A 16,783-nucleotide genomic window follows, 5' to 3' on the forward strand; every position below is an offset into this window, starting at 1 on the left:
GAGCGTCTACGTAATAGACTACTATTAAATAACTGAAAACGCCAGAGAGAGGGTAGCATTTATTCAAGAGTTGTCGGTAGCAAAAAAAAAACCTAAATTGTCGAAATGTAAACTCGTGACAATGCAAAACTAGTGCTTCTATAAGATTATATATATATCAGACTCCTCCTACTGAGTCATCGTTAAGATGCACCGGCTGCACAGTCAATGGCCCTGGCTATTTTGGCCTGGCTGCAGGGGCCAAGTGAAATGAATTTTTTCTGGGCACGCTCAATGAATTTAAATATTTCACTGAGCATAAAAACCTGCTGCTTTGTGTTTAGCTCATCGCGGTGCTTAAATGTATCTATATCGTAGATTGTGTCAGGCGAGACCGCATCTATAATAGAAGTTCTTTTCTTTTCAGTGACGGACGCACCTCCTGGAAACTGTTCATGGTCCACGACTTGGCCTGCCATGTTGCGGCGTGCTGCCCGAAGCTCTGATTCAAATGAAAGTGGCCCACAAGCATTGTGAATGACAGAAGCACTCTGACGTCATCCGTAATATTGGCTGTCCTGAGACTCGAAGTGGCTCCTGTCTGCGTAGAGAAGCAAATATGTCGTATTTTTCCTTGCGCAAGAAGCCTCAAACGTTTTCGAACCACAAAGTCACAAAAAGTTTGCTATTAAAAAGCCGCCTTTAAAGCTATGAAGAGATAGCATTAATGGTCCCCTTCAGTGGTTTCTCTCCACATTCAGTCGCTGCTCTTTGTTCACAATCACACAGTTATCACAATTATCACAACACAGTTCTCACATCTCTGTTAATGAATTCTTTCACATAGCAGTTTGCACACATATATGCTGATTCTGTATTCACACACATTAATTAGTACTCACTGCACACACACAATCAGATGGCCACAAGGAAGCGTTCCGCCCGGGTGAAAGATCCGCAGTGAGAAAAATTGAAACTACCCGCGGACGTTTTCCGGTGGCCACTTCATGCCGGTGCCACTAGGCCACGTCAAGTAAAGAGGAAATGACGTGGTTTTCTCGGCACAACGCCGACGCCGCCTTCTCCACTGGGCGGCAGCATTAAATCTCTCGCTTTAAAAAGGTTTCATTTCTTCTTTGTGAACTGGGAACACAGTGAAGGATTAAAATTGGCGCTGAGCAGGTCACACACTCAAGTGCCCCACGTTTAGGGGCTGCATGCTTAAGCTGAAAGATAAGCATATTTCACGCGTCTTGAGCGATTCCGAAACTACGCAACCGGGTGTACGTCTGATGCTATTTGAAGGTGATTTTTTATGCTTACCTACTCAGGTTTAATGCTCTAAAGCAGTTTATTTTTCTAAAAATGTTGAACGAAATGCATGAGCTGAGCTATAGCTGCTCGATTAATCTATCCTTTAATATCATTTTAGTAGCGGAGAAAGTGACATTCACTTCAGCAACAGACTGTTGGTCCCGCTCGGTCGAAGCATCCGAGCTAATCTTCCAATGTCGCTAGGCTGTACAACCTTCGTCAAAAGTATACAGCCCAAGAGGTTTTGTTCTGGGCCCTACTGTGTACCTTTGTATGCATCGGCAGCGCTCCAAATCTCTTGGAGTTGAAAGGAACTCTCTTCCTCTCTTCAGCGAAAGTCATGCCATCCACGGATGCCACAAGATCCCTGTTACACGCCTTAGAAGCAAATCTCTTGGGCTATTTCCTTTTGACACGAGTTGTACCCCCCTCTGTCCACAAAGAACGTAATGATGTCCCCGTGACCGTTCAACGCAAACAGCACCCGAAATTTCCCCTCTTCGGCTTGATCATTTGCGGCATTAAGTGAGAAAAACGCTTTTTCTCCCTTTTTCCTCCGACAAACAAATTTCCGTCCGGCAGGGCTTTTGGGTGTATACCCCTTTCTGGCTCCCGGTACAGACAAGTGCACTCTCGGAGCTGCGAACGCATTTAAATACCCTTAAAATTATCGATATTGCGCGGATCAACGTGCAAAAAAAAAATCTCGCAGGACGGTCACCACTGCATAAAGCGACGTACAGTATGGTAAACTGTTAAAGAGAACATGCGGTCGCGTGAAGTTGACTTTCCGCGAGGCGCTGCTGCGGAAAGCCGGAAAGAATGCCGAGCTGATTATGGTCCGGAGTTTTTTTAGGCATTCTGTCCCCGTGCATGGATCTCATTCTTCACACCCACAACGCATCGATTGCCTCTTCTCGCTGCTGAATTGGCTTTTTCCATTCTGTGGTCGCGTTTCGTGCGAAACAAGCAACATTTTCTCCGGACTAGATTATCCACGTGTGAGTGACTTGGTTCATATGCCACTCAACGCGTACTTTAATAATGTACAGCAACAGCTGTTTCTGGTGATTATAATGTTTTCCTTATTCATTACAATTTGTAGGCTGTTCAGGCATAGTGCACGCGACATCATTATGCTGCCGGTCGTTCCCTCACTGTGTTCGGACCACTAAGCGTGGCGCGCTTCAGTGACGTCACGCATCACGTCGTTCCATTTTAACCAAGCAGCGTGGCACGGTGCATTGCCAACGCCACAGAACCCATCCGGCTAATGCATCCAGTTTGAAGGAGCAACGAGTAACGACCTTAGTGGGAAATCGCTTCAACAGTTCAGCAGCCGACAGTTGTGATGACGGCACACTCACCAGCGTTGGCGCATTCATAGGTTCCCTGCTCAGGCCTTTTAACTCGTCGGCCAATGTGCCGATTACCGGGGTGCTTCCCACCCTCCGGCCAATGTGTGTTCGGAGTACAAGTATGGTGATGGGAAGCTGGCTGTGAAATAAAAATTTCCTTTATCATCATTCAGTCGTTACGGTGAACAAAAACGAAACTTTGCGCAGTAGACTAAATACTACATATCAGTTTTGTTATACCAGTTCTGTGAAAACTAGGCATTCCTCCTCTTCATTTAAAACTACAGTGAAATAGTACATCCTCGCAAATTTAATAAATTTAATATTACATTGTCTGTAATGTACTCATTTTACTAGTATGATTATCAAGTTTTATTAGTATCAGATGTTGCCTTTGATTGCGAGTATCGTGTTTTATTAGTATCATGTGTTGCCTTTCATCACGTTAGCCACTCTTCACCTGTTCAGCAGCGAACGTTACTATCTCAGCTGTCTTATGCTGTGTGAACGTGATGTTTTAGATATTTTTTTTATCTTTATTTTTCTTGTCTACTAAATGGCGGTCCCCTTGACATTTTTGGACCCCGCCACCGACTTATTTTGTTCTGCCCATACATAGTTCACGTAATGCTTCTTCAAATACTCATTCAGTCTCAAATACGGCAGTGCCTGTAAAGAGCGCGCATTAATTAATATCTTTCATGGTATTAGTGTCATTTTCAATATCAACGAATAACTCACGGCAGAAAAGAAGCATGTTGAAACCGCCTCATTTATCACGTTAATCTGAAACTGAGAGCAAACAGAGCGGTGTCTGACTAAACTGATCTCCACTACCGTACAACAGCTATCCAAACAAACACCGCTGAAAGCAAACATTTAGTTGCAGATTTGAACAAAGATTTCGTAGCGATTTAACAGCTTAATTACTCGACAAATGCGTCAAACCTTCGAATTGTTTCTATCTCCATAAAAAAAACTAGCTGAGCAAATCGTCTACCTATGGAAGAGAACGGCTACGCCAAAGATCCTTGCCTTGTAAGTTCAGTGATCACCGAGGAGTGCTGAGCGACCTCGGCCTGGTTGACGTAGTTAGTGAAGAGGATCCCCAGTACCAGTTCGGGTCGCACTGCATCACGTGACAGTGACGCGCTAACCTCGTCATGAAATTTCTTGAACTCCTGCGAAAGTGAAGCCAAAAGGCGAGCCAAAGAAACACAACGAAGCATTCTGACAGTTTGTCTCATGAATCGTCTCTCTGAATGCAGCGACGAATCCTTACAAGCAATTCAAAGCCGCTAGTGTTCGAGGGCAGTCCTCTTTTCAAGAGTATCTACCAGTGGAGGGTTCTAAATGGTGCAGTGTCCGTAAGACACCTTGGAGGGCAGTAGTACTTCCACCTTCATTTTATCTTTCACATTAAGCTGCGAGTGCTTTTTGTGAGCACTCGGTAAGGTGTATGGGCAGTCGATTATTCAATATATATCACTGTACCGCTTTTTCCGTCAAGGCTTGCAGCAAGGCAACATTCGCGTTAGTGGGGCAACAGTCACGCATTACTGAACAACTTAGCGGGCAAACTATGGGCCCAGTTTCTGAGCATAGATAGACGTTTACCGGTATTTGATTGTTTCTTTTTTTCTCTCAAATTGCAGAGAAAAATCGGCAGCCTTACAGCCCACAGGAGGTATTCTCAAAAAGAAAATCGATGACAACGATTCATTTGCCTCCTGCAGTACAAGGAACACTGCGTGACCTAATATCGCCGGCAGGCCTACAGCTGATTTAAAATTGCGCCGGTGAGCGCGGCGTCGTCACAGCAACGTGGACTACTAAAATATTAAATGGAGTTCATTTACTATAATTACTCGCGAGCAAACAAACCAGTCCCAAACCGCACGCACATTGGCACTGAATTAACTGCCCTAGAACTTTTCAGAAAGCCAAAGAAAAGTAGCTACTTCTTCGCGACCGCACGCCCGCAATCATAATTGCAAATCTTTTAGCCAGAACTAAATTCTCTATTCTTCGAGGTTACTGTTAACTTTGCGTGCGAGTAAGCAGTATTTTATGACGCAAAGTAGTAACTAAATTTTATGAAAAGCAATATCAAAGTACTTCTATGCTGCATTAAAATTAATGACTTTTTTTTCCTCAAAAATTCTGAATATCGGGAACGTAATCATTTTTTGTACTTACATTTAAAAGTTGTAACCTGCCAGACAAATCTAACTTTAATGATTCACTATCTCCTGTAGCCCTGAGGATGCCGTGGTGCTGTATCTTCTCCTTGTGCAATTGCATGAGCTTGTGTCTGCCCGTGGCATCGAGTTCTTTCCTCATATCATCGGCTTCACTGAAACATAAGCAAATGTAAGACAATCTGCATCTAAGTAGAAGCATTCAAGTAAGCGAGCAAGCAAAAACTATGCAGCAGCGGTTGTTAAGTAATGCCGTTAAAACCTTCCTGCGAGTTCGGGCTGTTCAACTTGTCAGCTTAAAATTCCACTCGGAGAAGAGGCCGTCGGCATTCGCAATACCCAGAAATTCCGGACATTTTTTCTTTGTTCTCACCTATGGCCGCTTATTGGGGACCCTGTGAGAACCGGTGTCTGATTATAAACTGAACAGAAACTTCTGAATGTAAATGCGCTTAGGAGCTCCAAGCTCACCCTGTACGACATATGGAAGACATTTGTGAGTTTTGTAAGTTTGAGATGTAGCCATCTACTTGTACGATGCTCCACTGCACTGTAATACAGTGCATTCCTCTGTCAGCAGTAATCTCCGCTAGCGAGTCGGTCACGCTGTGGTCATTTATTTTGTATCATTCTCGATGCACAGAAAATACAGTATAAAAGTGACGCGACATATGCGCTTCTACCTTCTTGTTGGTACAGCGCTGCTCAAAAGTACCCAATGCTCACATAACTCCCCATCTTGTCATGCTTGTGTTTTCGAGACTCATATGAAGGAAAAGAAATTTGATATTAAAGCCGGGTACTTTGCGAAAAATTCGTCTTTTAGGTAACTTGCGTTACTCGGTGAAACATGATGTAGCCTTCTTCAGGTTGGCGCGCTATACTTTGGCACAAGGACTAGTTGCAAAAAAACAGGACAAGACAGGTACGTGTGCGAACTAGTCCTTATGCCGAAGTATAGCGGGCCAACCTGAAGATGACAAGCCAACTAGCCGCCGTTACAGCATTGCTTATGACGTAGCGGCTTTTCCTGACTTTCTTCACAAATCGCGACGAGCTCTGCAATGGTTCGCAGCATTTGTCAAATGCTTCTTTAGTGCCATATACTTGCACGACAGATTACGCTGAGAAGAGAAAAGCCGCTATGGCGCCACACCGCGAATACTGTAACGATCCGCCTTGACGCAAGATTGCCGAACTTATTGTTCTTTTGTGAGGGGGAACATGAGCACTCTTTGAGGAAATGACGAAAACGTGTCGTGTGGGACGGTAGCGGGTCGTAGTAATGTGCATAGATTCCAGTCAGCCTATGAAGCAACAGTTTGGAACATGCAAGAATTCATTCAACATTTCATAGTCTCAAACAATGACCATGAACTTTTCATAAATTAGCTATTCGATTCCTGGAACTAATAAGACTCACTCGAGTTAGGAAATATTGCGCCGGCTGTATTTCGCGAAAATGTGTACGTGCCATCGTAAGTCAGTATTCTAGCATGTTTCAGCATTTCGTGCGGCTTTCTAGTTTGCATTTTGTGTTTTTCTTCAAGATCACATGCTTGTAGCATCAATCGATTTAGCCGCCAGTTTAACTTGCTTTACGTTGCAAGATATCCAAGCAAAATCTGATGGGAAGCCAGACAGAACAGCACACTCTTGTTGCATCACCGTTTCTGTTAGTGAGAGCCTCGGTAGAACAGCCGCCAGCCACCTTGATAGAACTAACAGCCATCCCCATGGTCTAGCTGCAATGAAAATATTTCTTCTATTGCTTCTGCTGCCCAAATGATATAGTGCCTTTACCGCCGATATTTTTCGGCACCGTGTTTTTGTCACAAAAAGTAGTTGCGGATCGCCGAGAGTTACTCAAGGCAGCCGTGACTGCGTCTAACTGTCCATAGTGCGTTGGGAAGCGTGGACTGTGGCTGCCGATGGTTATACACCCGTGCGATAAGACAATTACTGAAAGTAAAGCGCTAGGATACACAACTTTCAAGGCCTAATGCCTGCAAGGCGCTAAAAGGCTAGAAGGTACCAGAACTAAGACCAAGTAAGCAGCTAGATATTTCAGAAATATTACACGACAGTGGAGACAGCTCGTTAGGTCGAAAAGCCGTCGGCGTAGTAGTAGTCGGCACCGCGTGTTGGAGATAATCGGGGGCAACGTAAAAAAAAAAAATTCGCATCATAATATTTTGTGGCTCTAGTGAATGATTATTCGTTGGTGTGTGACAGGTGGTGATGAGTTAATGAAATATTTGCAAGTAATTGATGAACTGACTAATTAGAAAACGAGAAATGTAAACTTGAAAAAGGGCTTAAAAGGTGTCAAAATGCTCAGAATTAAAAAGCCAATGCTTCATCATGGTAATTAGGAAAATTTAGAGTGTGTAATTAATGAATTCATTGAAACAGAAAAAAAAATGAAAAATGCGTTCAAAGGTGTTTTCAACGCCCAAGGCGTCGCGCGGAACGGCGATGGCGTTCCGCGGACTCCCTGGCAACGCTGCAACACGCTGCCGCGGTCCACGCGAATCTTAAGCGTCCTCCAATTTATTTTTCGGTTTTCGTTCTTTTTAGCGCAGTTTCCGCGGGTGGTAACGCTCAAAAGACAGATAAAAAAGCGAAGCGGACGTTCGCGTTACAGGCCTTGAGGTACTATAGCAAACTACATGAAAAAGTACGTGTGATGTACTGGCTCATAAATGCTCCCTACAGTCGGGTCTTCGTACATTAAGAGCATGCTGCACATAACACTAACGCACGCCAGTTCTATACACTCAAAGATGCTGCTTGCTGCATAGACCTATTTCACACTGGCATCACAAGAAACAAAGGTGCCACGCAGAGCCCTCTCGAAACGCACCTATAGCTGGCCGATATTCCGAAACCTGTCTTCCGAGAAGCTGTCGCCGCTTTCCTGAATGTCTTCCAGCTCTTTTGGTTGTACCGACCCTGGAAGTCTTGTCCCAGGACGCGTACGTGCGTGTAGAAGAGCAGGTGGCACAGCCCGTCCGGTGGCAACATGTCCACTTCGACGGCGAAGTCACCCGCCGTGCACAGAAGCACCCCTGTCACGCAAGAATGGAAGCCAGGTGATTAAAGAACGCCCAGTTTAGCTTGATAGAGCGCTAAAAAGGCGGTTTGCGTATTAGGCTACCAAGAAGTCTTCGAAACTGCATGATTTCTAGTGCCGTAGCAGTAGTCGAATCCAAAATGTACCGAGATGCATCCAAACTTGGATTCGAACCTCACCCTTCTGCGATGGGCTCCCCTCCTCGTCTCTAGCTTCGCCTTCAGCAGCCGTAGTAAGCAGGCCAAACCGGGTCCGCGGGCCAGCGACGGTTGTCGCTACGCTGCTGGTCTCCTTCAGCGTTGTCACAGCCATGGACTCTGCAGATGTGCTTCTTTCTGGCGTGCTGCTCGCTTGGTCAGCGTGTGTCTCCAAAGTGTTGCCTTCACCGCGCCATCTGTTAGAAGTTCGTGACCACGCGGGGGTAGCCAGAGCTGGGCTCGTTTCTTTCGGCGTTGTCGCGGATACGGTTCCTGCCGAAGTGCTCTTTAGCGCACTGCTCGATTCAGAGACAAAAATCTCGTCGGCCCTTCCTTTAGCGGCTGCACTGGTGGATATTCCGGTAGACTCCGTTTCAGCCGAAGCTTCACTGACTGCACTCTTTGAAGGGCTTTTTGCCCTTCTATCTGCAGGAGACTCAGAATCGCCTGAAGAAATAAAGGACTGTGCTCAGGGTAATAGTAAACTCGCATGCAGGCAGGCAGAGAAACGGAAAAAGTTACAGGCTAATTTGGAGCGCAGCTCATTGATCATCAAAGACTAAAAGACAATGCAAATCGAAGTAAACGCAAACTTTCGTCTTGTAGCCATAAATATCAACGCACAGCGAACAGTCTTGCTGCGCCTGAAATTGAACTCCACATATATCGCAGCACATTATCTAATGCGGCAGGGAGTAATACATCTATTCACTACTGACAGAGGTCACACCAGAGCTAGTTTTTATGTATTTGTGAAAATTTCTTTTTCATTGGAAACTAAAAACTTAAAGCCTATTTCACCCATTGCACGCATATCCTTTTGAATGAGCCGACCTGCAGGTTGACCACAAGATCGAACTGCTCGTTTTCTTTCTGTTGAACGGAAAGTTGAGCATGTGCCAGTAGTCATGTAAGGAAGGCTATTTATTATTTGTTAAGTGTACCTATTTCATACTTTAGAGGGGAGCCTTCCTATCTATTTAGTGTTTCATTGCAAGGACGCAACACTTAGGCCGTCGAGCATTTGGAACGAACGGATGAAAGATGGCGACGACGATCTAATGCTAGGAAGTGCTATAGCAAATGCTATCGGCCAATTACAACACACAGCATGAGACACTGCGAAGAAGAGTCGAGAAATCTCAGACGCCGGGAGGCAAAGCTCCTCTACTCGCACCGGCTTTGGTTAAAACCCGGCTCCGAGAGATCTGATAGGAAACCTCTGCAAAACTTGCGGCGATAGTTTCGGTGTTAACTTCGCCATGGTTTTGGGACAGCGTTAGCCATAATGTGCAGAGAAAGTTAGCCAGAAGCGTTTCTTACTTATCCATTTGTTTGTTTGACTGTTCGGTTATTGATTGATAGATCGATCGATCGATCGGTTCGGTTATTGCTTCTATCGGTTCGGTTATTGATCGTTCGGTTATTGATTGATTGATAGATCGATGGATCGGTTCGGTTATTGCTTCTATCGGTTCGGTTATTGATCGATCGATCGATCGATCGATTGATTGAATCTCTGACCGTTCGCTCGTTCGTTTGTTCATTCATTCGGTACTACCCGACACCCTCTTGGTAGTCCAGGCAAGTCAGTTCATGTTTAAAAATCAAATCAGTTGCACTCAACGCAAAGAAAACGAAAAAAAATGAGTGACAGGCAGAAATGAAAACAAAAATAGGTAGACCAACAGACGACTGTACAGTAACAAACTTTAAGCTAAAACTCGATGATGCAGACCAGAACAACTTTGGAATCAGACACGCACGAGCACACAAAAGCAAAATAAGTCTAGAGTCTGACGGAAACCCGTCTGGTCGGGATGGTACATGAAGAAAGAAGAAGGCGCCGACCAAAAGAAAAGATGGGATGACGTTTCGGCTCCCCCACGGGAGCCTTGTTCACAGATAAAAGCAAAATAACAGCTTAAGGAAACTTAATTCTTGAAAAAAAAAAACAGCTCACTACAACCGAAAGGTCAAGCAGGATAAAAAAAATAATATTCACTTGTGCCCTTGTACAAGGATTTCCTCGTGATACTATTTTCCAGCTCAAAATCACATTTTGAATGCGCCCTTCTTCAGAAGACTCGCAGTAATCTTACCGGTTGTTACGGTCGTTGTCGTAGCCGGGTCCACGTGTACAACGTGGCGGTAATACAACTCGTTCACAGTTTCGGGCTCATCACCTGCGGAAGCGCACAACAGTGTTAATAACTGGGCCGTGCATTACTGCTTGGGTCGACAAGATGCCGTTTCAAAAAGCTATGAAGAAACTACTACAGCGGTACAAGTTAACTGCTGCCTGTAGAGGTAGACGACGTAGTCCGAGATCTGTCTTCAGCAACCTACTATCAGCAGTCAAAGCAAAGGCTTTTTGAATGTACTTAACAAAAAGTTTTCGAACTTCTGCAAAAAAGGCAGCCTGGCTATGTTACGCTAGAACGGCCGACCGGCTCTACGTTAACGAGCTTATGAAATGAAATTGGTTTTTGGGATAAGTAAATGACGCAGTACATGTCTCACACATCGGCGGACACCTGAACCGCGCCGTAAGGGGAGGGATAAAGGAGAGACTGAGAGAAGAAAGGAAGAAAGAGGTGCCGTAGTGGAGGGCTCTGGAATAATTCCGATCACCTGGGGATCTTTAACGTGCACTGACATCGCACAGCACACGGGCGCCTTTGCGTTTCGCCTCCATCGAAACGCTGCCGCCGCGGTCGGGTTCGAACCGGGTACTCCGGATCAGTAGCCGAGCGCCCTAACCACTGAGCCACCGCGGTGGGTCAACGAGCTTATTTAAAATTTCTTTTAGAGCGCAGCTCTTAGGCGCCCGTTCCTGCGTTACATGTCGTCGTCGGCGTAACGCGCCACGGCGAGAACGGATCAATGGACCACCGGAAGGTGGCTGCCACGGGAACATATCGGAGGGTGGCCAGCAGCGTAACACGCCACCTGCCAGTGCTGGGGTGGCAGGCGTCAGGGGAAAAGCTGCGTTCATATTTCGCATTACCGACTATTGTAATGGTGTCAATTGTTTGTTTGTGTGAGTCGATTTGGGTTTCTTGTCTTGTATTTCAGTTCTCCTTTCATGTGGCAAGAAGTCTCAAGTTAGAATTGTGCGCGTCAAAGAATATGGAATTCTTAAAAGAACTGGCCACTGCAAAATTGATCCTCACTTTCGGGAAAAAAAAATTTGTCTATTACGAACAGACGTTCACCTTTCAGTAAAAAGAATGTCTCATGGTGCACATTGAGCTGACCAGGGTAGGGAAATGAGGGCCTAGTTAAGGTACACGTGGCTTCATCGAACCCCGGCCGTGGCGGTCGAATTCATGGAGGCGAAATTCTAGAGGCCCGTGTACTGTGCGATGTCAGTGCACGTTAAAGAACCCAGGGTGATCGAAATTTCCGGAGCCCTTCACTACGGCGTCCCTCACAGCCTGAGTCGCTTTGAGACGTTAAACACCCATAAATCATAAATAATATATATATAGCTGCATGTTACGTAAACTAAATGTCAGCTGAGCACATTGTCTTAAGTGATTTAATACAAGACCTCTAAACATCACACATATCCCTGCTAATCTGAAATCAAATTTTCGTGCATTCGGGCGCATGCGCATGCCATTTTGGACGATGGTATTATACGGTGCGGTACGATACGGTACATCATGGCATGGCATGGCATGATATGGTATGGTATGCGGAGTTTAAGATCCCGAGCGACTCGGGCTATGATTGAGGTTTCGAAATAATTTAGACCACCTGGGGAGCTTTAACGTGAATTGACATCGAACACGGCCGCAGCGGCGGAACTGAACCCGGCTCCTCTGGCTTAGTTGCCAAGCGCACTAACCAATAAAAGAGCATAAAATCAATATATCACCCACGAAATTCGGGAAGAGAGGTGCTAGAGTGCTTGTAGGGGCTTACGAGGGAATTCAGCAGTAAAGAAAACAGCTCGCGACTCTTGAAGCCGCCTTAAATGCAGCCCCCTACTCCACAATTTTTGATCCAGCGTCGATGCATAGAGAAAGGGATTCATAAAAAGCGGACACTTCCGTAGGGCCCAGCGGCCCAATTGGCCGTAGCGCACCAAGCGGCTGGGTGAGAGACTTCTGTTTTCGGTTTCAGGCGCGCGCAGTTTGAATGGTTGCATGCGCTGCGGCCTGCCGCGCCCGGGCGCCCACGTGGCACATTATTTTTGTTCAGTATGGTCTCCTGTGATCTATTTTTCGCTCCAGAAAGATGAACAAACACCTCCCGAGCACTCTTGACTGGCCATCAACGCAGCTGCGCCACGGCCTCCATCAAAAAATGGCAATCCAGAAAAGACAGCACATGCTTTCTGAAACGAACATTTATTTTACTGCATATAAACCCAAAACCGATATGGTAGCCGTAATCATTTGGCACATCGCTAATCTTGTTCCGCGGTCCTTGCGCGTTCGTTTTTATTGCAACACGGCTCACAGCAGTGGTTGTCGCTACCACCGTGAACCGTCAGCTGAAAAATGCAAATTACGAACAGGTCTCGTTCTGATCAACCTTCCAGAAAAACTGCATGAACAGGCGAAACGCGCGACAGTGATGAAATTACGAACAATGAAAACATGCTTTTACGAACCTCGTATGCGGAACATTTATGCACCACACAAAATAGTACAAGATAGCTCACAATTATTTAAAGGCATTCATCCGTTTCGCGACGTTACTCTCCACCTCCCAAAAGCTTTAAGTAATATTCCACGGCCAACTGTGCATTTTGTTCGACAAATGTTTGAAACCGTGACGGTTACACCACGGCTCCCAACCAATCGCTCACAGTGTGTTGGAGCACTGAAAATAAATGCGCGGATGCAATTTGCATGTCTTCAAAAGCGTAGAAGACAATTTTCGGCGCACCAGGTCCTTGTTTTCATACGAGTTTCCTTTTTCCCCTGGTCGTTTAAAAAAGCGCACTCCCGTGTTGTCACCACGTGCGTGCAATTCGCGTTTTCACTAGAACAGACGATGAAGTCCTCAAAGTACAAGTTTCTAGTTTTTAACTTTTCATCCGTTACTTTTTGTAGCGAGAGCTACACTACGCTACCCAGTGGAGTATTTCGCCGTGAGCCTGAGAGGCCGGTAGTGCGCATGCGCGAAACTAGAGAGGAGCAGGCGAGCGGCGCATGACGTCAGAGTTCGCCGCTGCCGCCGCGCGAGGAGCCGCGCCGGCCCAACTACGCCCGCCGGCGCAGCGCGTGAATGCGCATGCGCGGCAACCGTAGAAGGGCAGCAGGTGTGCGGCGCATAACATCAGAGCTCGGCCGCCGCCGCGGCTGTGTGTGGGGTCATGTGAATAAACTGCGTATGTGCGGCTGTGTGCATCAAAGCTGAGGGGTTACGACTTGGTGTATCACAATCGCTTCGTATGGAGCTAGCGATCCTCGCCTTCAGACTACACAGTGGGGAACTACCATTGACCTTGCGTATCTGAGAGAAACCAACAAAGATGTACAGTGTAGACAGCATTGAGGCAACTGCGTGTTACTTTACCGATCATCGGGCAGTGTTTACCTCTCTCAAAACAACTGAACAAATAATGTGTTTCACCGAATACTTCTTCAACGCTTAACATTATAGCCACAATAACAAGCTCTACAACATGCGTAACCAGGGGGGAACTGCAGCTCTCGCTACTTATATCCTGGCATAGCTGAACTAAGCCACTGCCAATTTTTTTTTCGGCAGTCTTGAAAATCACGTTGCCGTATTAATAATGCGAGAACGCTCGTTCTCGACACGTTTGCCCATTTTTTTTCAAGTCGACCACACATTTTACCCGACCGTCCACAAATATGACTCGAAAGAAGTTGTGTACTGTTCGGAGCCATAAAAAGGCTTCGCGTCCCGTAAAACTCAACGCGCAACCATGCGAAACTCACCGTTATACAACGGACATAACATGGTCGCGCTAACTGAGCACCGACCGGCGCCATCGCTCGCGAGCAGGATGAGGCCTTTCACAACCGCCATATTACGCCGTCCGGCGTGCTCAGCGAAACTGCTTGAAATGCAGCGTAGTTTGGCAAACAGTTGACGTCTCTCACCTTGCCGCTGTCGAAAACAGCATGAGTGTCACGAACCGCGCCAGAAAAGCCGGCAGGCAACGAAGAGTGCGCGCCTTTTCACGAACTGCGTAATTCAACGCACCGGCGGGCGTGGCCAGCGTAAACTGCTTGAAGCGCAGACTAGTTAGGGAAAAAGCATTTCTCACCTTGGCGTCGTAAGAAACCGCACGAGTTCCGCGTTGAAGACCAAGATAGACGCAAAAGCACAGAGCTTGCGCGCTAAGAAAGACGCCGCACGCTGGCAGGCGCAGACGACTGTCCCCTGGTTTCGTTCTGCCTCCTCCGCTCCGACGTCGCTAGCCCGCACGCTAACGTTGGTGGCGTCCCTAAGGAGAGGGGTTACCAACTAATCTGTGCCGTATTTCCTGGGGCCAGATTTCGCCGAGTGCCCGTTCTTCATGAATCTTTCTCTGTGGTCGATGGATCACGTAAGCATAAAGTCGCTGGGACATCTACGACTGAGCCATGCCAGACCACGATGACTAGCACTAGACCGCAAATATAGTGCGGCGTACAGCTTTATCTTCCGGGTTTTTCCCCCGTTTACCGCCATCACGATCGCTTAAACCGTGTTTTACGCCACGTCATTTCTGCGCTCAGGTGTGGCTAAACTGTTCTCAGTAGCGCTGCTCACCAACAGTTGTCCCGCTGGCGACGCGGGCTCCGCCTGCCGAGGCGAAGTACACGAGCAGTGCAGTTGCCGCCACCACCACAGCGCAGACCACAGTCAGCATAGCGAGCGTGTAGTAGTCCATGCCGGTCGGCCTGCGATGCACCATTGAGAAGCAGCAAAAAGGGTGCGATTTCAGCTGGAGGAAAGCTGATACAGTTTCTCGAAGAAAGTGCGGCGAGACTAGGCATGCATATCCGGACCGCGATAAGATAACAGTAAGAGTTAACATTGTGTATGGCAAGAATTTGGCAGGTACTCCTATAATCCTATCGCATAGTGTTGCCAACGCCGTGAACAGGCGAGCGGACAGAAGCGGCACTGGGACAAACACTTTATTCGGCTGACTTACTCCCACAAAGAATTGAGCAACCTGGCGGCGGCAATAGCAGTGTACTCGGCGGTCGTCGTATAACCAAACTGCGACCGGTATAGGCCGCACTCAGTTTAAAGCTGACGCAATTTCGAGACAAATCGTCGGTCACCTACTACAAATTCGAATAGCGTAGAAGCAATCGCGCGCGGCTGCAAACAAACATTTTAGATAATCTGGTTGCGTCTCACGTCACAAACTGATGTAGCTGCGTTACGGCAGCTTTGAGCATAAACAAAGATTACATAGCTTCGCGCCAGTATAAAGGCCAACTTCCCGATGCCCCTCAGAAAAAGCTTATGGTTTGTGGTTGATGGGGGTTTAACGTCCCGAAGCGACTTACGCTATGAGGGACGCCGTAGTGAAGGGCTCCGGAAATTTCAACCACCGGGGGGTATTTAACGTGCACTGACATCGCACGCTACACAAACTTCTAGAGTTTCGCCTCCATCGAAATTCGACCGCCGCGGCTGGGATCGAACCTGCGTCTTTCTGGTCAGGAGCCATGGCGGCCCTCAGAAGAAAAGTATATAAAGAGTGTATACCTCCAGTACCCAAATACAAGGTATGAACTTGAGAGCTGATAAAGAAACTGCTGTAAAACTGAAAACCATAGCGATCTACCTAAAATAAAAAGAGAGCGGTAACGCCAAGCTGCTTATTAGCAGGTTTCCGACCCTGACAACATCCAGGACGCTTCTGGTAAACACAACGGGCTTACGAAGCTAAGAGACAGAAAATTAGCATGGGCATATAACGAATGTCACAGTTAAAACAAATTTCACGAATGTCACAATTGAAAGAAGGAGGCGAAACGAACGTGGGTGGTGGTACATGTAATGCATCGAACTGGTAACTGGCTTGTGGATAAGAGAAAAAACAACTAACAGATGAAAGAGGTGTTTTATTAGCAGCTGGCGACTTAGAGAACTCAAGGTTTTTGCCTTGAACCCACAACTCTCTTTTTATAGGTATACGTCACTACGGACAGCCCCTAAGTCCAGCCTAATCTGAATGATATAATAATCAATCAATCAATCAATCAATCAATCTTTATTTTTCGGTGCCCAGGAACAACCCAAAGGTCTTGGTGCTGGTACACCATTCACACGCACAAAATGTAAATTTTTCTTCCACAAAGGAAGAGACTCACGGGAGTTAATGCAGCAGTCAAGGCGATAGAAAAAAAGACATATAAACTAGGCGTGACAGCAAGCATGAAGCAAAAAAGTGAAAACAAGAAAACAGCGAGAACAGCGGTAAATGAAAACAGCTAGAACAGGCAACAGACATATAAACAACTAATGAAACAATAAACAAAGAGAATGAACACAAGAACGACCGATAACAGCCAAGTACAGCATATAGCAAAATACAAACAAGAATAAAGCCAATACTAATATGAACGAATAAGAAACCTCTGAAATACAAGCTAGAAATACAATCATACACAATAAGAAATGTAATTAGTGAACGCGTTACAGACAATCAGGCGTGAGTAC

The 16,783-nt window shown here is 46.4% G+C and overlaps 1 protein-coding gene across 2 annotated transcripts in view; it reads right to left on the reverse strand.

Moving 5' to 3' along the window:
- Positions 1-15,065, reverse strand: part of LOC144094532 (uncharacterized) — a 40,709-nt gene extending 25,644 nt beyond the window's left edge. For both annotated transcript variants that reach the window (XM_077628446.1, XM_077628447.1), the window contains exons 1-8: positions 14,873-15,065; positions 10,228-10,311; positions 8,108-8,572; positions 7,719-7,923; positions 4,851-5,007; positions 3,687-3,832; positions 2,661-2,790; positions 419-580 (exon numbers count right to left, since the gene is read on the reverse strand). In XM_077628446.1, coding sequence (XP_077484572.1) covers positions 419-580; positions 2,661-2,790; positions 3,687-3,832; positions 4,851-5,007; positions 7,719-7,923; positions 8,108-8,572; positions 10,228-10,311; positions 14,873-15,017 — 1,494 coding nt within the window. In that variant the 5' untranslated portion in view covers positions 15,018-15,065. The remainder of the gene's footprint in view (positions 1-418; positions 581-2,660; positions 2,791-3,686; positions 3,833-4,850; positions 5,008-7,718; positions 7,924-8,107; positions 8,573-10,227; positions 10,312-14,872) is intronic.
- Between the last annotated feature and the right edge of the window lie 1,718 nt (positions 15,066-16,783).

This window comes from Amblyomma americanum, chromosome 6 (assembly GCF_052857255.1).
Source record: "Amblyomma americanum isolate KBUSLIRL-KWMA chromosome 6, ASM5285725v1, whole genome shotgun sequence".
Lineage (NCBI taxonomy): Eukaryota > Metazoa > Arthropoda > Arachnida > Ixodida > Ixodidae > Amblyomma > Amblyomma americanum.